The 25,633-nt window shown below is 36.3% G+C and overlaps 1 protein-coding gene across 6 annotated transcripts in view; it reads right to left on the reverse strand.

The window, feature by feature from the left end:
- LOC100740330 (soluble guanylate cyclase 88E) overlaps window positions 1-25,633 on the reverse strand; it is a 39,915-nt gene that overhangs the window by 10,181 nt on the left and 4,101 nt on the right. For 3 of the 6 annotated variants that reach the window (XM_033318802.1, XM_033318801.1, XM_012381035.3), the window contains 8 exons: window positions 8,801-8,994; window positions 7,353-7,566; window positions 6,589-6,862; window positions 5,120-5,243; window positions 4,506-4,647; window positions 2,636-2,762; window positions 962-1,166; window positions 212-358 (listed from right to left, as the gene is read on the reverse strand). In XM_033318802.1, coding sequence (XP_033174693.1) covers window positions 212-358; window positions 962-1,166; window positions 2,636-2,762; window positions 4,506-4,647; window positions 5,120-5,243; window positions 6,589-6,862; window positions 7,353-7,566; window positions 8,801-8,968 — 1,401 coding nt within the window. In that variant the 5' untranslated portion in view covers window positions 8,969-8,994. Of the gene's footprint in view, window positions 1-211; window positions 359-961; window positions 1,167-2,635; window positions 2,763-4,505; window positions 4,648-5,119; window positions 5,244-6,588; window positions 6,863-7,352; window positions 7,567-8,800; window positions 8,995-24,068; window positions 24,220-25,633 lie in introns of those variants that run through there. The other 3 variants (XM_033318803.1, XM_024364955.2, XM_024364953.2) reach the window with 3 other exon arrangements.

Genomic DNA, 25,633 nt, shown 5'->3' on the forward strand with positions numbered 1-25,633 from the left:
GTATTTTTTTTTTTTTTTTTTTTTTTTTTGAACGTTTTAACGTTAGAAGAGTAGACTCGCATTGAGGATGACGGAGAACGCAGCAAGATTAAGAAAGAATTTTGAAAAAGACGCGCGGTTTCTTTTAATGATTGTGCGTCGCTTTGTCGAATAAAGCAAGAGAATGATTTTGAGGACGAATAAATGTCTAACTCTTACTACCTAAGAATACCTTATACACCCGGTTCCGTTCTGTTAACGTGTCGAAAAGGGAGTACATCGCGTTCAACATGGACACCACCTCCATCGGTGTGATTCTGCTGCAGATCTCTGTAAATGTCACTACGTCCGAGAATAAAATTGAAACGCTGTCGAACATCTGAAATAGTCATGATAGTGAAACGTGTTAATCAATCACGGTCAGAGATGATTACTCTTCTTCGACATCCATCGGTTTCACGTACGATAGCGTAAATGGTAGCCGTAACGAGAGGATACGGTACGTAATTTCGGTAAACGTAGCAATCGATAATTTCGTAATTATTTACAAAAGGAACGATCTGATCGATTTCAACCACTTTGAAATACGTTGTCAAGGTCGGTGTTCCGATCAACTTTTACCTGTACGCGTTATTGCAAAGTTTCTGTTTCAATGAAATAATTTGGCAAATAATTACCGATAACTTTAGACGAGAAACAATTTCTAAAATAATAAGCTAAAATGTTCAAAGATTCGAAACTGTCGTGTACGTTTGTACATCGAATCATCTTGCATCGAGTTATAAAGTTCGCGATGAAGAATGTGATTCGCGAAATCTATAAAGACGTTCGAATTCTAAAATTTGTAACATCGACGATGACGAGAAACTGGTTGCTTTATGACAAAGAAAAATACTTTCGTAGTATCGGTATTCGATGGATGATAGACGATTTATTCGCGTATAACAGACAACGAAGATTCGTTTTAAAGCATTGCTCTTACCTCGCACGTGTCTATCGGACTCTCGCCGTTTCTCAAACGATCTGCCACCTGTTTCGGTATCATCTGATACAGCAATTCGTCCGTGCGTTTCATCTCCTCGTCCAACTTTCTCATAGACTCCTCTAGCTTTTTGCTTTTCAATTGCTCCTGGTCTAAAGCTAACTTCAGTTCCACCGATTGTTGAGTGCCAGCAAGCATCAGATCTCTATAACAAAAGGGTCACGTGCTTTCTATCTATACAATCTGTTTCATCATAATCATCGTGATACTGGTTTTTCGCAGCAACCGAGGAACTGTAACACACGCACACGCACTTTGTATTTGCACTTACGCTTCACATTTGCACTCGCACTTGCATTTTGTATTTGCACTCGCACTTCCACTTTGTATTTGCACTTTGCACCGGCATTTTCCGTTTGTTCCTTGCGCTAACGTTCCGTACACGCTGCAGTTTCAAGTCTGCTCTCAAGAAGTAGACTGCAATGTGCACGAAACGTTTGCGCAAAAGATAAAGGAAAGTGCAAGTGCATGTGCATGTGCATGCGCAAGTGCATATGCATGTGCAAGTGCAAGTGCAAGTGCAAGTGCATGTGCAAGTGCAGGTGCATGTGCAAGTGCAAAGTGCAAAGTGCAAAGTGCAAAGTGCAAAGTGCATGTACATGTGCAAGTGCAAAGTGCAAAGTGCAAAGTGCAAGTGCTGCCAAGAAACCAATATCGCGACGTCTCGCCACTGTGAAAATTTTAAATGTGAAAGTAGCTATGATTAGAATTGCGTATAACAATGTATCGTGCTGATAAATCTCTATGGATATCGCGTACGAAATTCGTTTCTCAGTCGACGTTAATTGGTAAAGCGGCGTTTGTTAGGAATTGTGAAAAGTTTATCGCTCCTTTTCTTAAGAACAACGTCTGAAATATTAACATTCTGTGGCTTAATGAATAAAAAGAAAAGTAGAAACTTTCTAAAGTTTTACAGTTAACCCATTAAGGACCAACATTTATCTGTGATTTCTTTTTGATCGATTCTCGCTATTTGTATCGTAATTATGAGAAAGAATTCCGAAAGTTTGTTTAATATTCCTCTCTGGATGCTGTAATTTTTGTGGAATTTGAAAAAATTGAAGTACTCTATAGTACTGGAATAAACTATAATACTTGTTTGCTAGATTATTTTTTGTTTCCAATTTGTATAATATGTTCATTGTTCTAATATATTTCTCAACCTTGGAAAAATAATAATCTACGTCCTTTTAACAACGTTGAATTATTTTACTTATTAATCACTAGTTAATCCTCTTACTTTTTCTTTTTCCCTTTTATTGTTATTCTTATTGCGTTAGGCTTTCGCCCGTTACAAGCATAAGTAATAAACGGTAATAGGTAAATAAAAATTTAATTTAGAAAGAAGAAAAATAGATAAATAAAGATGAAAATAGATAATACAAAGTCGCTTTATACATCTACCATACAAATTTAACGACGTAAGTTAAATAATATCGATAATATCCATGTCAATTTATTGTATGATAGATTGCTCGTACGCAGATTATAACAAAAGAAAAAAAAAATGATACGTAACGATACCTTGATAAAATTTTCTCCGAATTTAAACGAAACAACATGTACATTAAGGCAACTTAGGAAGGCAGAAGTAATAAAGAAATGCACTGATACCTGCTAAAGTCATGCATCGATAGATCATTAATGTAGAGACCCGTTGCGATCAGGGAATTCAAATCTGGCATAACGGGCGTACCAAGATACATCATCATCTTCCAGTTATCCATGTATATCATCTGACCTAATGAACGTCGTGGATATTTGTTACAAAGGTTCAAACAATCAATGTTGAAACGATGAAATTGCTTTGTGTCTATCGCGTTCTTACGTTGTCTCGTATTTTACGAACGCGAAACACGCGGTTCACTGTATTCGTTTCGAATTAAATCGCTCGAAACGTTTACACGTTCGAATTCGGAAAATATTTTAAGCTATACGTGTCACTCGATAATATGTGTTCTTTTTTCTCTAAATCGATGATATTTAAATTGCAAACTAGAAGCTTCCATTAAATAGCAATGTCTATGTATTGCACTTTTGATACGTACGTAGTCTGTTCCAAAAGCGTGTGCAAGATTTATTTATAGAAACATTTCTGGGTAACATTTTTCGGAATTAGAGCGATCGCCATAGTCGACGATGATTTTCTCTTTTCTTGAGCATATGGGTGTTTTACGGCCTCGCTGTTTCAAACGAGATAATAATTCTAGTATCGATAATTTGCTAATGGTTCTTCTCATTATTTCGCGTGTCTTAACGCCGACGAACAAGGCTATGTGTAACGTGAATATTTTAATAAACTCCCCAGTCTACGATTGTGCGAATGTTCTTTCTCGGAACTAACAATCTAAATTATAAAGCAGACAGAGTCGTTATCTTTGGAACAGACTATACGTAAAATATAGAAAATAGAGTAAGAGAACTAAAAAAAAAATTTTTTTTTTTGTCACTATCGCCTATTAAATTAAAGAAAAAACGTTGCAAAATACGTGTCGTTCGAACTCAGTCGACACAACAGTTAACATAGAAAATCACCGCTATCTTCTTCGTGTTGCATAAAAATGATTTATAAACTTGCGAGACACTCTGCGTGTATATAATTTCAGGCGACGCGTCAATTTAATCAAGAATTTAAATAAAAGAAAATATGGGCAAATTATACTGCAATTACGTCATACGAGGATGATACATCGAGAAGAAATTTCAAAGACTCTGATTAGGTCCATATTTGTTTCGCAAATTGACGGCGACGTAAAATCAATTTAAAATCGGCAAAGTTTTTACAGATAGTAGAACTTTTTAAGTTAAAATTGTTGTCAAAGTTAGCAGAGCCCTTTGCGTCGGTAGTCTAATTAATTCAACGGAATAATTAATATATTTACAAAAGCACGTAACAACGTGGCGATAGCAAGTAAATTTGTATAAATTGCAGCAATATATTATTCAATAACGTGGTATGTTAACTACAGCCCGATAACAAGAGCTACGATCACCGAGTTTATTAGGCTCGGTTAATTAAAAATTAATTAGAAAATATACGACTGCCCAAAGTAATCGATCGAACAATTTCTGACAGAACATCGATCGCTGCTTCGTGTGTTTCCCGCCTTAGCCGTGAGTCTTACAAAGAAAATGCTTGTCTTTCGCTAGAACCGTTCACGTACCTATTTCATATACATAGATATACGTTATCATAAATAATATTTCCATCGTTCGAAGTGATAATGTCGAGGGACACCGATACACGATCTAATTTAAGCAAAAAGGAACGAGCTTCGACGTAACAACGAATGTTTCACCTCGTTGTAAGTGGAATATTTGTAAAATCCTAAAACATAGTACGAAAAATCGAGATATACGATACACGATATAAACAAATGGTATAGTGTTAAATTCTTTAACGAAACGAAATAACGGTATCAAGTGGGAGAATAATCGATCTTTACGAGTGTAAACCGTTAAATGGAAATGTCAAAGAAATTACCTTTCAATCTCAAGGTTCTGTCATCTACCGAGTCGAGTTCGTCGCTCAATAAAATTTCATTTTTCTGTCGATCTGGTGGCCGTTCTGTGAGAATAGGTTCCACGGTGACTAGCTCGAAGATATTATTCGTTCTGTTTAAAATCTGCAAAGAACGGGTCACGATTATTTCCGTGAATATGCGTAGCTTATTTTAACGATCTAATTCGATGTATGAACCTAATTAAAGAAACGAGACCTGAACGAAGATTTAAGTATAACACAAATTAAATATAACAATTTAAGATATTTCTTTCTCGTAATGTCCATTTTGCTGAGAAATGTGCAAAGGTTCGTGGTTTAAATATACGCAGAAATAAAAGCTATAGATATAAATTATAACATAGAACAGGAGTAACAAGGAAAGGCAAGATTTTGGCAAGATCCAATGAAGTAAACTGAGGAAAAGAGAGATTAAAGAACGACATAATGGTAAGAAGATATTACCAAAGGGAGATAGTTCGTATTGCCAGTTAAGAATAAAGAAAAGCTGGAAGAGATCAAGGAATAAGGAAAAGCACAGTACAGAATGAGCAGAGAGGTGAGAAAAATAGAACATTTTTTAAAAATATACGTACCGAGTGAAATTTGAATGCAATGAGTGGCCTGACAAGGTCGAAGAAGTGTGTAATCTTTTTGCCAACTAGATCGGGTAATATTACCATCAACGAATTTCCGATACTCCTTACGATCATGTCTGATCTAAAAACGAAAGCTTAATTACGCGCTGTACACGCAGATCGATCGATAAAAAGATAAATAAATATCATTGGTAACGATAGAAACTTCACCAGGATAAGGAAAATGTTTTATTGTATTATTTATAAACGATGACAGTCTTGAGATTTTCTGACCGAGACGTTTCTGCATTGCCAGCATTGCAACTAGCTTCATCGGTGACCTCTAGACACGCACCGATGCTGTATCAGCTACTTGCAACGGAATATGTGCATTCTTTATATTCCAATGTTCCAAATGAAATAATCCGACAGTTTTCGAGAAGAACAAATTGCTTGACGTGTCGTCAGCGTTGCAACTAGCTTCGTCTAGACACGTCACCGATGCTGTACCATCCAGTTGCAAACTAGCTGATCAACCGTGGAATATGTAGATTCTTTATGTTCCAATGTCCCAAGCAAAGTAATCTAAAGGCCGCTGTCCACGAAGGGTCGCGCATTCGTATGATCTTAGACTGTGAATTTTGCCAACGTTTCGAGGTTCTCAAGTAAAAGGATCGAGGTGAATAGATCGTGATAGGCACTGCTGCTGGTGTACGAGATTTTGTCTTCATCCGGGTTTGCCTTCTTCTCAGTTAGGAATCGCGTAAAAGCCCGGACTGTGAGCGCCGGGATTCAAACCTGGTCTTGAACGTTCGTAACCAGTTGCGCAAACCACAGCTCTGCCGTCGTCTGGCCGAGGATAGGGTCTTTGTGTAGCAATCCGTTGGAAAGTTTGCTGTCGAGTTCCGCTACAGGATCAACCTGTATCGTCCGTACAATATCCTCATTATTTATTGACGAATTGGACTTTCGTCGAGAACCTCGAAGTATCGACGATGTTATTGATCGGCTGAAGACATCTGTCGGACGTGCATCTGTCATCGAATTAAGCCGAATTTACGTGGTTTCAGTTTGGCAGAACACGACGAACGAACGATGCCCTCGTGCTCGCATGATCGGCGCAAGAAACGAGGACGAAGGCAGCGTCGATCCGCCGTGTTCCTGCAAAGTGAAAGAACATAAATTCGGCTATGACATCGCCGGTAACACGTTGCAACTATAAGAACTAAGAAGGTAGCGATCGAGGACGAAAGCGTGACATTTTAATAACGCGACAAAATGTATCCTGCTAGTCGTAGATGGATCGTCCAGCAGACCAAATGTCTTGCGCGTCTACGAAGCGACTCTGATGGACACGACGTTCCGCTGACGTTCGTGGACAGCGAGCCTAAGAGTTTGTAACAAGATTCCTCAGAACTTCACGGTTTGTTATTCGGTTTTCTTGATATTGTATGAACGAAGATGTAAATAAACTTGCCGCAACATACCCGAAAACGATACAAAAAGGAAATATTTCAAACAAGACGGAGGCTCCTATTGGCAAATGCTTCTCCTCGCGTGTCATAGTCAACGAGGCTTGGGTAAAAGCTCTGTTATCAAAGGTGAGCTGAAAAGTGACGTGCACGGTGTCGAATAGAATCTCCTCGCGCACCAGCTCGATCTGTAATTCCTTGTGATAAAAGTGTCGGGCCACCTCTCTTATCTGACCCATCGTGTAATAAACGAATCCGCGTCGTTTGCTCCTGTAATGGAGGGTCAGGCCTGCAATGCACGTAATGAAAGTAAATGTAGACCACGAATTCTATTCTTAGCCGATGATATTACGAATAGTCTGTTTTTTCTATTTTAACGCTTCGTAATTATAGACCAGTGAGACTGGCAGTAACGAGGATGACAGTTGATGATGAAAGAAGTACTTTTTGGCTAATAGACGCGTGCTCGATGCTGCTTTGTTCTTTCGCCGGTAAAAATGTAAAATCTACACACTCGCAAGGGTCACACCGATCGACTCGGAAAATTGAAAATTGGGCAAAAATTACTTCTTGACGTTAAAAGCGCTATTTTTTGTAAACTTGCGGAAACGAGTGGTTCATCTTTATGGAATTAAACGTTCTTCGTTCTAGCTGGACCAATGACATCGCAAAGCTTATTATAAGAGATGCGATTGATCGTTTTACTTTCTGAGATGATCGTGTGAAACGACGAATCGCGTAATTTCGCGGTACATGCGATTCATTTGGAAGTTTTTTACCTTGCCGCGTCTCGTTCTCGCAAATAAACGAAGGCGCTCTCATCCTAGGGTAGGAGAATTTCAGATATTCGTGTAAATTGTCCAATCCATTAAGGAAATCTCTTACGTGACGCCCAAGTACTGAAAGCACACGATCATAACCGTACTGGCCAACGAATCCTACGAAGTGTACACCCATCTGATCGAAAAATTCTTTTTCCGTTACGCCAAGTACCTGCAGTACAAGTTAGAAATGTATTCGATTGAATTAAACGATATCAATACACAGGGTATACAGTATAAAGGTACGTAAGTGATAAGGTAGAGTAAAGCTTTTCTAATTAACCCATTAAAAAACCAGACAGTGAAATAGCACGTGATAGTCACGTAAACGTAACATTAGCGAGGAAACGTAGAAAGAAAGTGGTCTGTGTACTCTTTCAGGCTGCCAATGTGCAGAGTGAGTCACCTAAGAGTTTAAACTGAAATGTTCTCGATATTATTATAACCGATTAGCTGTTTTCGACGAGTATACTCGTCACGAAGAAACGGCGATGTTTCGTGTTGTAGCGAGCCCTGTAATTCAGTAATAAAATTAAAAAACAGTCGTTTTATTACAATTCTTAATTCTTAATTCTGCGTTATAACAGCCACGCGTACTCTGTGTTTGACGAGTATACTCGTCATCGCTTACCTTTTGCGACATATTTTAGGTGCAGAGTTTTCAAAGAAGTCGAAACAGCTAACTGGTTAATTATATCGGAAAATGTATCGGATAAAAGTCGAATGGCTTCAAGGGAAGCATTTTTCTTTCGACGAAACCTTTTATTTGCACGTGTTCTTTTCTTCAAGTTTGTTCTTTTAAACAACGCGTGTCTCACCGATGTGTGTCTCTTAAATGAAAACTTTTAGTCTTAATGATATTCATTGACTATGCCGAATATGCCGAGATAAAATGCCGAGTCTTGCGGACAACTTGTTCGAAAAACGAGTAGTTTTGAAAAGCAAATGTGAACTTGACCATCGAAAAATAGCCATGTTGATTTCATCTTCTTTTCATTGTACAAGAAAGAACATTTATTTACGTATTATCGTTTGTTTCCAATTTAAATCCAAATGAAAAATAAGATAAAACAATAAATTATCTCTGGCGTCGTTCAAACGACTTTTGTTTAAATAAGAAATCTTATTCGAGATTAAAATATTGTTTCGTTATGTTATTTATTATTCAATTGGTAAATAGGACCTTGACCAACACTGACTATAACGATATACATATATCGAAATAACTTAAGTACCTAGCACAAGTATTAAGTACATAGCATTAGTATTAGTCTGATTAAACTTCATCGATACCTACTTCCACTAAATGTCCACTTATTTTTGTCTCCGACTACTGTAAGTCATGTGTTCCTTTTACAATCGATCATTAATCATGCACTTGCGCAACGAAATTAACAAACACATACGTGAATAGCCTTCTTCGCTAATCTCGGTATAAGGTTCTCAGGGTAGACCTGATGAACGCTGAAACTAGGTTGATCTACGGATGCTTGTCGTCGGATCTCCTCCCATCTATCTTCCCCGTACACCTGTCGTATGTACTCGGACATGTTTTCCAGAATTAGGCCGTACATCTTCGCTAATTTTCACTCGTTTCCTACTATAAACAGAAGAAGAAGAAAAAGTATAGAGAATGTAAAAAAAACGAAGAGTTTGATAGCTTGAGGTTCTTATTTCATTTTCTACGCATCGATCTTTCCGTTAACATCAAATGATGGGATAAAATTGGATTTCCAGTCAAGTTATACGATTTATCTTGTAATTCGCCAATTTCTGTTACGAACGATGCTTACTATTCGATGTAACGAAGTACAAGTTGGAAACTTGTTATTAGTGGCACGATAAATAGTACAATATTAGATTGCCACAAAAGTTCTTTTCGTTTTATATGGAAATAATGAATGCACAACATTCTGTGTTTTATATTATTTTATTGAATCATGTGTGGTCCATTTTATAATAGTAGAACGAAGTAATAGAAGCACAATATTTTATATTTTAAGTTATTTCACTGAATCTTGTGTGGTCCATTCTGTAGTAGTAGAACAAAACAATAGAAACACAACATTTTTTGTTTTATATTATCTTATTGAATTGTGTAGGATCCTTTGTGTAGTAATAGAACAAAGTAATAGAAGTACAACATTTTATGTTTTATAGTATTTCACTGAATCATGTATAGTCCATTTTGTAGTACTAGAACAAAATAATAGAAGCACAACATTCTATGTTTCATATTATTTCACTACATCATGTATGGTCCATTTTATAATAATAGAACAACATAATAGAAGCACAACATTTTATGTTTTATATTATTTCATTGAATCATGTAGGTCCATTTTGTAATAATAGAACAAAGTAATAGAAGTACAACATTTTATGTTTTATAGTATTTCACTGAATCATGTATAGTCCATTTTGTAGTACTAGAACAAAATAATAGAAGCACAACATTCTATGTTTTATAATAGAAACACAACATTTTTTGTTTTATATTATTTCACTGAATCATGTATAGTCCATTTTATAATAGTAAAACGAAGTAATAGAAGTACAACATTTTATGTTTTATAGTATTTCACTGAATCATGTAGGTCCATTTTGTAATAATAGAACAAAGTAATAGAAGTACAACATTTTATGTTTTATAGTATTTCATTGAATCATGTAGGTCCATTTTGTAATAATAGAACAAAGTAATAGAAGTACAACATTTTATGTTTTATAGTATTTCATTGAATCATGTAGGTCCATTTTGTAATAATAGAACAAAGTAATAGAAGTACAACATTTTATGTTTTATAGTATTTCATTGAATCATGTAGGTCCATTTTGTAATAATAGAACAAAGTAATAGAAGTACAACATTTTATGTTTTATAGTATTTCATTGAATCATGTAGGTCCATTTTGTAATAATAGAACAAAGTAATAGAAGTACAACATTTTATGTTTTATAGTATTTCATTGAATCATGTAGGTCCATTTTGTAATAATAGAACAAAGTAATAGAAGTACAACATTTTATGTTTTATAGTATTTCATTGAATCATGTAGGTCCATTTTGTAATAATAGAACAAAGTAATAGAAGTACAACATTTTATGTTTTATAGTATTTCATTGAATCATGTAGGTCCATTTTGTAATAATAGAACAAAGTAATAGAAGTACAACATTTTATGTTTTATAGTATTTCACTGAATCATGTATAGTCCATTTTGTAGTACTAGAACAAAATAATAGAAGCACAACATTCTATGTTTTATATTATTTCACTGAATCATGTATGGTCCATTTTATAATAGTAGAACAAAATAATAGAAGCACAACATTTTATCCGAATTTTCGATTATCCGAGGTAAGCGCCGATCCGCATCACGCTGTTTTCTTAAAAACGAAAAGATCGATTATGATCGTGAAAGCCGATACGATGATTAGTCAAACTGTTAACGTAAAATATCGATCAATTGTTATGTTGATCGCTACAGATGTAACATAATATAGATAGGATACAATATAAAGTTTGAAGTGGCTGCCCGTAAAATATTTTTCATCCGAAGACGAAGAGTCTTCTGCGAATGGGCCATGCAAGATTTATGACACAAAGCTCGTAATATTTCACCACTTTACATCTGTATAATGATTCAGCATGGAATTAAAATGAAATGCTTGTCAGATATGAGCAGAGTGCATTTGATTTATTTCCGAAATGCTTTACATTTCAAATGTTTCAACTTAATCTTCTTAAAATAGTCGATGCACCGTGTACAGAAAGAAGCAGAAATCCGAGAACGAAGACACGTTGAAACAAAGAACGATATATTTGTAAAAGGAAAGATCACATGGGGGCAACAAAATCGTAAAAGTTGTAAGAAGTTAACTTTGTGTCGCGTACAGTTGTAACGTTACAATTGAATCCGATAATAATCAATCTCGTGCCTCGGTGATGCACCGTAAAATGAAAACTAGAGGAAATGTTAGAAAATACTTTATTATTGAGAAAGAAAATACCTCGATATCAGCGTAAATTTCGTATTTCTTAAATTACTTCTTAAATTTTTATTCTGTGCTTTATTGTGTATTTTAATTGTGACGAATTAATGTGTATTTTAGTTGTAACGATAGAAAACCATTTGATCATAGAGTTATCAATGATATGTCAAATGCATGATACATACATGACATTAAGTTTAGAAAATTTCTTAAATTTCCTAAAACCATAAGCTTCTTGCGACTTAACGCAACGACAACAAAATAATTTAACAACAAACGAGATCTCTGAAGTGCGGAATGTAATAATACGTATTCTGATTTATATTTAACTAATGATATTGTTATATATGCAATATATCTGCATATGCAGTACATCATAATACCCTACACGTTTCAAATTAATTTCCAATTTTCAATTTTATTACGTACATTTAATACGATTAATATTCGACGTGTGAAAAACCGAGAGATTTGTTTCCAGAATTTGCTTCTTCCAAGAAGATAGTGTAAATTATCCTCCACATTTCGATTCGTGAAATTACCCAAATATCTTTTGTGCAACTGAATTATTATCATAGCGATATCTGTTCTATGGTTTCATTTCTGACTTGTCAGATAACTGTCGATGACTATGTGCATAAGTAGATCGCTTGCGATATCTCGATAAAAGCGATGCTCTTAGAAACTTAACTTAACTTACATTTAATTATCCCCTTTCGAAAATAGATACAGCCGCTCGCAAAAGTGTTCGAACACTTAGCACGATAAATTTTTATCAACACGTTGTGCGCACTACGCGAAACATTCGGAAATTTCGTTGCCAGTGTAACGAGCCACTGCCATCGTCATTATAACATCGTGATTTATAATTGTAAACTTTGAAACAAATTTTTAAAAAATAATAGTAGACCATAGAAATTACGACAAATTTATTGCCAATTTTTTTACACCTGGTCAGAAATTGGTACGTGGCAATAGTCGCAAACGTACAATTAATGATAAAGATGACAATCATTCAGATATCGTGGCTTATTAATATAGCGAATGACCGACTGTTCAAATACTTTGGTCGTCTTTGCAAGGTATAATACGTACGTCCAATAGATATCTTGTAACGTTGATATAAAATTTCACATTCGTTTCAATTATTACGACTATGATCGAGATGGTTGTGTTCCGTTACAGTGAACTTTATATTTGAATGAAAATGTTTTGTACAGGGTGGTTGATAACTGGCGGTACAAGCGGAAAGAGGGTGATTCTACGAGAAAAAGGAAGTCGAAAATATAGAATACAAATTTTTCGTTCGAGTCTTTGTTTTCGAGAAAATCGACTTTGAATTTTCGCTCGGTACGCGTGCGGTACGTTATAACGTTCTCAATGGAAAAATTAAAAAAAAAATTTTTTATTTTATATTTTCGACTTCTTTTTTCGCGTAGAATCACCCCCTTTCCGCTTGTACCACCAGTTACCAACCTTGTATATAAAAAAGTTTCTAAAGGATCGCATATTTCAATTAATTTCAAGCGATCTTCTAGCCTAATTACGTTTAATGATTTTTAGACGATTTCCAATCCTTGTCATAAAAATAGATACGTTGCAAACAGTCTTGTCCGCTATATGTTAGATAATTGTGTTGTGTAATCTTACTGCGCGTTACGTTTAATTAGAAAATTTCGTTCCATCGATTATTCTTTATCTCGCTTGTATCAACTGCTGGCAAATAAAACACAGTAAATATAAATATAAATATAAATGTCATAAAGTAGTGTAGTAAGGTAAAAAAAGTGTCATAAAAGTTACAATAAATATAAATGTTACGTGCGATTCCTTCAAGATTCCAATAATTACAGACGATACTTACAGAGCTTACAAAATATTACGAACTGTCTATATTTCATTGAAAAGATCGTACATTTAGAACTTGTCGAAATCGTGTTAATCATTGGATGCTTAAGTCGATGAGCCGTCAAAGATACGAATGGTAATACTATTTTATATTCGTCATAGTAATATAGTATGTCTAAATTTATTTTTAAGTAATTAAGTAATTTATTTTTAACTTTTAAAATTATTACTCTCAATTGACCGGTCAATTCGATAACACGAAAATTTTTATATCGTTTCGTACGTTGACACGAGACCAATAATACGGTTAAAAAATTTAAAAAAAAAACTATGCAATCCAAATGTAAAAAATTTCTAATCCGGAAAGAAAGGACCGAAGCGATGATAAATTAGGAAGAAATATAAAAAGTTTGGAAGAGCGAGTTGGGAATACTTTCGCGAGCCAGCTGTATGCAAATATCCGACGCAATCCGATTCACTTAACTCAACTATGTTAAGTAAACTGTTTATTACATCGCTTCTTGGCATTGATACCAGGTCGGATAATAGAAAAAGCTGGATTTTATATTTATTGCACAAAATAAACTTTAGAAATCTTCTCACTTGTCGCGATTTATTCTGGCCCGTTGCTGTCGCTGGACCAAGTCCTTTTACCATAACCGACGAAAATAACTGAAGATCAAGGAATTCGCGTTGGAACGATATTTCCCGAGCGATACGCGGGACGATTTTGACCGCTTTCGGATGCTCGTCGCGTTTTTCGATTATGATGATCACTGACCCCGCGCACCAAAGGACGAGGTCTGGCCGACGGTTTAGCTTGAATTAAAATCAAGCGTCCATATAAGTAAGAGCCTGGTTATTATTAGACCGTTCACAATTTCGCTCACGTATGCACCTTTACCGATGGATATACGCGGATAGGTTCGCCCGCGGATGAAAAACGAGAGTCCACCTTCCTTTGTGGCCGAGCGTAGCTGCACGATTTTTCAGCGATCGCTTTTACTTTTCCTAGCGTGGCAGAATTTACCGAACGTCGATCGGACGAATTTTCAAGTTGCGATAAATAAATAAAAAAGGAGAAGTTTGACTTTGAGTAATTACTTTATCGATCATCGTATTTTTAATATTTACTTTTTTATTTTGTTATTGGTCACTGTTTATATGGTAATCCTATTTCGTGTAAATTATTTCTTTTTTCTTTTTTTTTTTTTTATCGCATTCCACGTGTTATTTCGTTGAGCTACGATTTACAGCGTGTGACATTTTTAACGACAACACGTAGTGTTAAAAGTTTTATCGTTTCGGTAAATTTAGAAAATAATCGAATTTGCTTCGGAATTTTACTTTCGCGTGTTATTTCAATTTTAATTACGTTTAAACTTCATCGGTCGATCACTTTAACTTTCAATCGCAGTTAAATTTTTAGCATTTCGTTAAACCTTTGTGCTGCGAGTTATTTCTCGCGAAATAATTACGATGGAATTTGTAGAGATTTTGCTTTGCAATAATTAAATGAACAGGCGAGTTTTACATTCTGCGCGTACAGAAAACGAAACGATTTCAATGTTAGCATAAATAACGACGTATGATCAAACGTCGCGGTTCTAGATCGTAGAGACGATATTACACAATTTCCAAAAATATACAGTTATTACATTATCTACTAATTTAACTCGTCCCATGCAATTACGTGTTTCCACGAAACCAGCTGAGAAATATTCACGCTTAATATTTATTCTGTTAACATTGGAGATGAACCAAAGGATCAATTGGGTCACGTTGACCTATTAAAAAATCAGCAAGGGTCGTTAATGCCACCGATAATTAGAAAAATGTTCATTTTCATTTCGAAATTCACAGCAACATAGCTATTTATGACTTTAATAACTGACTTTTCAAAATAGAAGAAAAGATGCTTAGAAATATTTCGAATTTTAAAATGCCGCTTCTAACTAAATACTTCGTTAAAGAATATCTGCTAATTGTTCCCGATTTAGAAGATTTTCATGGAAAATAATTCGATTAAATTAAATTCTTCAAAATTTCATCAATCCCTCGTTGAATGTGCTTTTATAAATAACAACAGCTATCGAGCTTTTCCAACGCCTACTTTCATTCCTATTAACTCTAAGGGACCATTTCTCTTCTGCTCTCAAATTTCTTCTACTCCGATCTTTCGTCAACGTTACGTAAAAAAAGGAAAGAACGTGTTTCCCCAAAAACCGTCTGTTCGAAAAATTACTTACGATCGTTCAGGTTCAGTCGATCTTAACGAGCAAATCACAGCACCGTGGAATTCAAAGAAATTGTCAATTATCGTACATTATCCTACAGATTATTAGAAAAGTGGACGAAATTGAAAAACAACGTTACCAATGCGAAATGTTCAAAACTAGTTTTATTACCAAAGAACAAAATTTCACTCGCGTTTCGATTATTTGCCAATGAAATTATACCGTTCACGATGCAAAACTATATCGCTCGAATTTCGTAATACCATCGATATTCTCTCTCTCTCTCTCTTTCTTTCTTTCTTTTTCTCACGATAAATTTCGAACGATCAATGGAAGCACACATATCTGGCAGCCGCATCTGCAACTTCTATTTATATGATGGACTAGCGGAGGACCGCGGAGTCACTAGAAAAATATCCTGAAATAAACACCCTCCCTATTAATGATTTTACTTTAACGAGCAATTTCTGTTGTGAACGCCGACTACGATCGGTTCAACTTTTATCCGAAGCTTCTTACGGCTTTCGATGGAAAAGAAATTTTCACGCGTAGGATCGTTTATGCGTGTACCATTCGATGGAAATACACATTGGCAATTTTCTGCAGATTTTCTTCTCTACGTCGTTCCAACGTATAGCGTTACGAACAAATTCTAGGACTTTAATACGTTTAAAAAAAAAACAATTTCATTGGTTTCGCGACTCTTTGGAATTTCGAATAAAGAAGAAATTTCCCCGTGTAAGATAATTTATTATACAGTGTAATTTATTATAATTTACATCACTCGGATTCAAATACCACACATTTTCTTGAAAGCTCGCTGCTACCTGATTTATTGGATTTTACTCGGTTCCCGTTATTTTGCGTGGGTATTTTTTAACGCGTGCATAGTATCGTTGAAAAATTCTAGGATTTCGAGAAATTTCGCAAAAAATTGCCAGGTAGTTCGTACTCTGGTATTTGGCGAAAACTTTGCGAATTATCTTGAAATTTCAGCGATAGAGAACTTTGCACGTGTTTAATATGCGCATATTTAATGCACAAGTTTAACGTTCGCGGGAGACATCTGCTTCAAGAGAAAGAGACTGCACCACTACTTTAGGTAATTGTAAGGACCTTTTCTTTTAAAGATTCGCGGATTTTATTCCTTTGTTAGTCAGAAATATTTTAACGACCGGTCTACGATTCCGCGACGCTCATTTTCTTGCATGCTCAATGATACACCGCCGCGACATTTCGTTCTCGTTGTATTTACGTTTTTGCATTTCGCGTAATAAATGCATGCATGTCTTGAATACTTGTTTTTGTTTCAAGCACACGTCATGAACATGCTACGACGATTTTCATCTTTTAACCTCGAGTAAACGATATCGAAATAGTAATCCGTTCTCGTGTTTCGTCTATCAAAAAACTGAACTATCGTTGCGTTAAGAAGCTTCTGTTCTCGTTAGAAATTTTCTAGAACCGAGAGGCGAACATTCGAACTAGACAGTCGTTGAATCGACGCGTTTTGTGTTTCGAATAATTCCACTTTTGGCGTTCTGTTGCTTTCAACGTTATTTAGTGCGATAATTATAGTTGGAGGATATTCGACGAATAATTTTTTTCAATTATTTCATATCAAATAGTTCCAATTGTTATTACAATTTTGATCAAATCACATCGAGTTTCGTTCGAGACGAAATTTTTACGAACGTCAATTATCAATACTTTAAATTTGAAAATTACAAAAAAGACAGTATTCTAATGACTGAACTGGGCAAAATTATAATATCTTCAGAGTGATAGTTATTTAAAGATCAATTTCTTTGATACACCTCATTAAGGAGCTCTGTTCCACGCGGTTTAACTTTTACACGAATATTTAAGAACAAAATACCTGTTTGGTAATCTCGATATTGTTGTATCAAAGCGGACGATTAATCGATGAAATCTTGTTGGGAGGCGTTACGTTGAAATTTGTGAAACCTGAATATTCGTAAATGCATGGTATTCTTGCACAAGTTGTTCGAATAAATATACTTAGACAGTCAAATGTCCATGTATCGATTATATAATATAACGATACACACGTAGCCGCGTATTTAAGTAGAATTAGACATGACATAATGAATATGAATTAGAAACCTTTAATATTCGTAACGCACGTTACACATGTCCCATGCGATTCTCCAGTTAGAACTATGAACACTGCTAAGTGTATCGGTTGGGAAATATCGTGTTTTCTCCAAACATTATTAAAAAATAGCGGAATGTGTGTTTATGAGAAATGTTACTGATCGTAGAGTCGACTACAATGCGCAGTTATACGTCGAGATCATCGTTATTTCATGTAGCAACGTAACGACAAAATCTTAAGAACCGACAGTGTATCAAATAGCAATCGTTTGATCTGCCGATAATGCGCTACTCTTCTCTTGCTTTTACGAAACAGGCTGGAAAAATAATTGAAAGATACGTGCACAGATAGACGTTTGAAAACAAGCGATCTCGTCGCTCGAATTAAATTTGACCACGTAATTGCAAGATCTAAAGAATCGACGATGTATCAGATAACTATTACTCGACTTTTCAACTTCTTTTTCTTCTTTCCTGGCTCCTTTTTCGAGAGGTTTCGATAGGAAAATACCGTGTTTCGATAAAAAGCAATCGGCACCACTCACAGGAAATTTGGCCGAGTAATTGGAAAATCTAAAGAACCGACGGTGTATCGAACGACTATCGTCCGATCTCACGATATCGTTTCCTTTTTCAAAATAATTCTAATGTAAAATAGAGAAGGAGAAGAGCGTACGATATGAAACATATCGGTAAGAAGCGAGAAGCAACGATTATTGAAAATAATTTTATATACGCGTCACTCGTATCGAATTTCGCTATGTGTATAATTCGCGAAGATCGCAAAAGCAAACGTATGAAATAGCTATTACACGATCTCTTAGGAAGTTGGAAGAAAATCCTGGACGAAGAAACATTTTGATAAAAAGCAATCGAGTCATTGTCACGAAACTTCGCCAAGTACAGTCGCAAATCCTTAAACATTCCGACAGCGTAACAGCGCGATCTCTTAACCGATCCGTTCGCTTCTCCCTTCGATTCGAACGTAGCGACAAAAAGAAGCGTCCGCGCGAAGATACAAAGTTTTGGTAAAAAGCATTCGCCTCACTTACGTGAACTGGTTTCGACGGTAGAATCGAAAGGTCGCAAGCCCAGAAGAGGAAACACGGGTGTAAGAAGCGGTAAATAGCGACCGTTTGGGGGAGATTCTTTCTGCGGGACGGTTCTCGACCGTGCGATCTATCGACTGTGTGTCACTTCACTTGCGTCACTCGTTCTGGAAGTTGCGGCCGGAAAGAAGACGCGGCGTTACCCGCGCGCACGAAAGGAATCGTCGTTAAAACTGTGGTGGAAAATTCGCGCGGCCGTGCGCCTCGTCGGCCAGGGAAACCGAAAGGGAGATCCTCTCGAGTTGGTTAGAGCGGCGCGTTACACATTTCGTGAAAGCGTCGATTCACGTGTCCTGCGGGACAGTGTGCCGTGTACGGAATAGTCGGCCGGCCAGGAACTCCCTCTTTTTCCGTCTTATCCTACTCATCCCCCTCTCACCCTGCTCCCACCTTTTCTTCCTTCCGTCGTCGACTCGTCAAGACTACAGCGACGTCAGAAGCTGCGGATCTCCACCGCCTTTTAGGAAACGAAATCCACCTTCGCTTCCGGGACAACTCCCTCGCCTGCTGGATTTGAACGATCGCTATCAAGGGTCCTTCTGTATACTATATATTGTATACGTTAACGCGACTCGTATGGTAGATAGAATTTGACGGTGCAGGCGTCATGTCAACGACGAAGTCGACTATACGATGTGCTCACCGCGTCGTTTCATAGTAATTTTTCTTTTGTTTTTCTTTTTCGTTAGCAGGTTTTTTTAGGGAATGGAGTAGAAGACGAAGATTCTTTGGCGATTTTGTGTGTGTTACGACTAACGATAGGTGTGTTCACGATATCAGTTGTCAGGGATATTTTATTTCGTAAGTGGATTTGTAAGGAATGGAGAAGGAACTTTCTTGAATTAGAATATTTTTTTGCACATTTTATACGTATTATAAGTAAAGATATATGTGTTCATGATATCAATTATCAGGGATATTTTATTTCGTAAGTAGATTTGTAGGGAAAAGGAACTTTCTTGAATTAGAATATTTTTTTGCACATTTTATACGTATTATAAGTAAAGATATATGTGTTCATGATATCAATTATCAGGGATATTTTATTTCGTAAGTAGATTTGTAAAGAATGGAGAAGAAACTTTTTCGAATAGAAATATTTTTTGAAGATTTTGTATATGTTACGAGTAACGATAGGTGTGTTCATGATATCAATCGCTAGAAACTAGTTTCTTTAGTAAGTAGACTGGTAATATTCTTCTAGTAGACTTCTTATATTTTATGTATGTACATAAGTAACAATTGATTAATATGGAATCACCACTTTTAACGCGTAACAAGTGTAATTCGTACGAGTGTATTTAAAGAAATCATGGATCGAAGTAAGAAAAATTTCTACCTTTAATATACATTTCTTTAACATCAAAAATTCGATTAGATGAAGACGACTGGTGAAGAAATCGACAGGAGTTATTATTTTCGCTAATAATCATAGACATTTCTATGTAATATTTCATTTTTATTTTAACTATTCTTCACGAGATTTTACTACACTTTTCTTCGTCATAGACATTTTTAGAAGAATTAAAACAGAATTTTTGAATCGAACCAAATTAACGTGCATAGCATCACGATACGAATATTACGTACGCGTAACTCTACAAGGACTTTTGAAATACTTTTTTCATTAAACGCATTACGAACTCGTACAATTTTCATTTCTGATACATTCTTACTGAATAATTTTGAAAACATTTCAAAGTGAAATATCGAAGCTCCAATCTGCCAACAGGAAACTTTCGTCATATGAAAGTTTCTGTAAATACGAGTCTCAGACAATCTCACAGCATCTGTCACCACTGTACAATACCTAACTTTGGTTATGCAGTAATTTTGCCCTACACTCGTTACGAATAATTAATCGCTCCGAAAATCCTTTTCATGCGCATTTCTATGGATTTATGAGTTCTTTGCAACCAAATTTCCTCCTCCCTTCAAACTTACAAATTAATACGAACCGTCCTCCCTTCCCCTCGATGATACGTTAAGACAGTTTTATGATTCCTATTAGAATTTTTTCACCATTATTCGCGTTTCTCTCGGAGAAGAGAAGTCGATGAAAAGAATACAAACAGCGTTAAAAACGTACCGTTTCGCGCGACGAATTCCACCACGATTAATTTACGCAATTTCGCAACTCGATTAACACGATTCGTCAATTATAAAAAATATATATAAACGAACACGTAACAAAGAATATAAGTGACATTTTAAGACGATAAGTGGACGTAAAGCCGAACTGAAAGGACGAGACAAACAATCCGAAGACACCTAAATTACCTAAAGCTCGCCAAACCGTATAACAAACTGTGAACTTGCTTCTTAAGGTCCGTTCACACCAGCGATTACGGTACGATCACACCAATCAGACACCCGTCAACGCCAAAATTCCTTACACGTAATCCAACGAGAAGGATTTGCCGTAAGCGATTCGGTTAAGTCAAATGAAAATCTATCTAATGAAAAGAAATACGAAGCGCTAACATTTAATCGAATTTAGACGAAACTACAGCGAAGTAGATGATTTCGGTCATCAAAGATATTGCGACGAATCTTGCAAAATGAAATCGAAATTAGCATTCGATCGTTTCTCGTCGTTTAGTGCGAATGCCTCGATAAAATCACAGGTTTTGATTGATCGTGACGTAGAGCTCTGGCCGCTAGTGTGAATCGAGCTTTACGTCGCTGATAATAAACCGTAAGCGGTTGATGCGACGCTAAATAATTAAAAACAGAAAGAAGGAATTGCTTTCGATTTATCGCTCGAAATAAGCGTAAAAACGTGATACAGATACATACATATTGTATATCATACGTTAATTCGTCGTGATGTCACAGTTGCTGAAAAATGAATTCGAGTTATTCGAACTGACGTGTAATTGGAAAATTTCGAGAATTTTCATCGTGCGATTTTCGTTGCAGATTTGTACGAACGTACGTGTCTAATATTCTTCTTGTTTCTCGTTTTTTCATCGTTGTTGGTACTTCTTGAAAATCCAGAATTTAGCGTGTCTTGTTAGCTAATAAGATCCTTAAGGGCGCGTGTTGCAACCATTTGACCGACTCGTGCGACCTCGTCATTATTGGATACGGTTATAATTGTCCAGATATACTTAACGAACGTTCAAGCAAATTACACGGCATCGAAATACTCCCTGTATTGTGCTCTAAATTGATATTAAGTCTAATGGGAGAGAGGGCTGCCGTTTCTGGATGTGCCTCTGCCATGTGAACGCAGAGGGAAACGTTCTACTTTCCGTAGCGTCCATAATTTACGAACTTGCTTCGAAAAGGCGAGTGAAAAAGTACATCGACCACGTTGACAGTTCAGGAAAAAGTTTCCAAATTACGTATATATATATATATCCTTTATTCTTCTTTATTCTTCTGCTGTTTTCTGTTATTTGTAATCCTCGATATAGTACGTTCTCGTTTAAAAGGAAAACTGAATTAAAATTGAAACGGAGGATTTATTCCAATTTGAATAAAATTGGAAAGAAAAATTGGGAACCTACGAACAATTTACGCTTGTTGCCAATTAATCCTCCATCTATTGTATATACCGAGTCGACCAGTAGTTTCTCATTTTCTCTGTATTTTTTCTTCAAGCTTTGCTTTTTTCTCAAAACGATTAAAGTGAAGCGTAGCAATAGAATCTGTTGGACGATATTATAGAAACTTGGAAGAGTATTATTCAAGAAGTTTCAGGGATTCGTCGAAGCACGAAAATCTGAGAAACTGCCCTTAAAAAACTCCACTTAAACGATCCAATATGCAGACGACGTCAGTGAAAATAAGGTAGCAAGCGAAAGGTTGAGAACGATTTTTAAAAAAGAAATACGCCATTCGATCTAACGAGACATGATCCAAGTATCGATTTGTCTGTAAAAGAGAAAATCCACCAACTTATCAACAGAATATGCATCATCCTGCGATGAAAGAAATATTCGTCCTACGAACAAGAAATTTCAATATAAAATATTCCTCGTATCGATCGTTAATGACGTTAATTGGTAGTATACATTCTATTAGCTGTAGCTAATATACTGTTTGTACGAACGTTTTTAATGGAACATTTATTTGCAATAAATAAATAAATACGATAAATAAATATACCAAATAAAGTTTACAATTTGCGAATCCATTGATATAAAAGACCACTTTTTTATGCTGATGATTAAATATAAAAAATTACCGAGAATAATAATCCGCGCTTAATTAATTAATCACAGCCTTTCGAGATCCTGACATTAAAGAAATTAGCTTCATACATTTTGATTACGTGTATCGCGCGATGATCATGAAACGTTCATATTTATGATAACATATTTATAATTTAATTGTTATATTTTAGTGAGGAGTATAAGACTGGTAATAATTATATGTATGACTATAATTATAGCATATATTCGATCGTTAACCATGGAATTATTTCATCGTAAAAAGATACCTCGCCATCAATTGATCTCATTTAACAATTTCGTCAATAACTTCTCGCTTAATTGCTTTTTAATTACGATTTCATTATTTCTCATTCGATTAACATACCGAATATCGAATGCTTATAATCGCGTTCCTACTGACGTATTATCAATTCGAAACGTCAAATAACATCGTAGCTGAATATTATTATTATATTTAGGCGAACACAAATGTACAGCGATATATATGTATCGAACGCTTAATTAGACTCGATACAGAACAAAATTATTCTGCGAATTCTCTCGGAATTAACGAATCTCTCTGTTCGACGATCGAAAGAATCATTTCCATGGTCTACGTATAAACGTTACAGCCATATACGATCTTTTTTCGAAAAACATGAGAAATCATATTTTCCATGATTTTGCATAATTGTTTAATTCGTTGCGTTTAGTTCGTTACGTCGATTCTAATTTAGTTCGATTTTCCTTTGAGTATCTCAAAAATACGAATACCGTTTAATCACGCGGACTAATATCGATCAATTTAATTAAAACAACACCTAAGCTAGTCATCATAGAAATTTTGTCGTATCTTAAAAATGTTCATTGCCCCTCGACTATCTCGTATCCGCCAAAATACTTCGATAATCGTACAAAAGGTCAACAAAAATGGACTAATCGTATTCATTTGGCGCGATGTTCCTTTATTATCCCGCTCGTGGAATCTCGACCATCTCTTATATGTTGTATTATACGTGGTGGAAAGGTAATACGAGCACGTGTACGTAGGATCGTGAACGCTTGACTGTTGGGAAATGCCTGCCAAGCACATTTACCCGAAGCACACGTATCTTGGAATCGCGGAAACTACATTTGCGCGGCTGCAATGGCAGTTCTTATTCTCTACGATGTTTATCTGACCGTGTGCTCTGTTATACGAACCATCAGCTGATTCACATGACTCGAACGCGACGAGAGGATCAGGGAATGCAGCAGGTGTTACAACGAGTCCACCTCCACAGAACAGGAACACACTCACGTTAACCTAGCTATTTTCCTGTGTGTGAACATTATACTAACAACGAGCCGAGGCGCACACTCGGGATCAATCACGAAGGGAAGTCGTGCGCGGACATGAATTTCGTGGATGCGCGCCATCCACGCGACTCTTCCGGCTACGATCGAACTTCCTTCGTGCGACCACGTTTGTCAGCACCGAAAACCGCCGTACCGAATTCTTCGTCGTTTTTCTTCTCTTCTTTTTTCTCTTTTCTTGCAATTTCCTTTTATTTGCTGTTTTCTACCAGGAAGTTTCGAAACTTTCAGGATGCGGTCAGATTATCGTCGATATACAGGGTGTTGCATACTTGAGTCGTCGAACAGCAAGGGCTTAACTAAGAGGGAAGAATGTTACGGAAAGTTCGTCGATAAACGCTGCGTTACAGAGTTACAAAGGAGTAATCGTACGTATGAAGTAGACGGCGATCGATTTTTCATTACAGCGCACGAAAGTCGACCGTGTTATGGTGTGGGTGTAGTCACGCGTGTTTTTATCACATGGTAGCAGTTACATGTCGTCCATAGTTCTGACAATAAACGTGACAGGACTCGAAGCTTCATATCGATAACAATGGAATTAGCATATCACGGGCCCTGAGAATTTCGTTGAATTTCAAGGATTGCGTCTTTTATTCCTCGCGTGAATTCTTCGTGCAAAGTCACTTGCGTAGAATGAACCTTTCGTTTTACGGTTGCTAAAAGTCAAGGGGTGTAAGGTCCCGGTGACCTTGCAGGCCGATGAACTGGTCCACCGTAACCTATCGGTGTACTTGAACGAAGAACTAGCGCAAAGAACAAAAAAGCAGTAGTTTTTGAAATTTTTGTACTATAATAAGACAATAGAAAATGATCAGCTAGTATTTTTACTTGCTCGTTCGAAGATGTTCTTGCGTCCGGGCACGAGCTTCGCGTCGATGAACAACGGAATGCTAACATCTCGCAATTTCTAAGGATTTTCTTGAGTTTCAAAAATTGCGTTTTTTATTCCTTGTGTCAATTCTTCCAAGTACGTACAATTCTGCCGAGTATAGTGAAAGATGGATAGAAAATTGTTATGGACCAATTTTTCGACCTCCAAGGTCACCGTTTGTCTTTTGCTCCCGGCGAACTATAAAAGAAAAGTTTCATTTCACGGGAGCGAGTTTGCGCGAAGAAGTAGCGCGAGGAATAGAAAAGCGCAGTTCTTGAAAGTCGACAAAATTCTCAGAAGCTGCGAGACGTTATTGTAACTCCATTGTTCATCTTCATTGATTCATCGTTGTGAAGCTCGTGTCCGAGTGCAAGAACGACGTTTTCAAACGAGAAACTAAAAATACTAGCTAATCACTTTTTATTGCATCATTATCATGACCGTTAACCACACGAAACACCGCACAATGGAAAACGTGTAACTACACAAGGATATAGGTAACTTTTGTGCGCCGATAAAAAGTACGTCGTTGTCTGTT

This window comes from Bombus impatiens, unplaced genomic scaffold (assembly GCF_000188095.3).
Source record: "Bombus impatiens unplaced genomic scaffold, BIMP_2.2 scf_0114, whole genome shotgun sequence".
Lineage (NCBI taxonomy): Eukaryota > Metazoa > Arthropoda > Insecta > Hymenoptera > Apidae > Bombus > Bombus impatiens.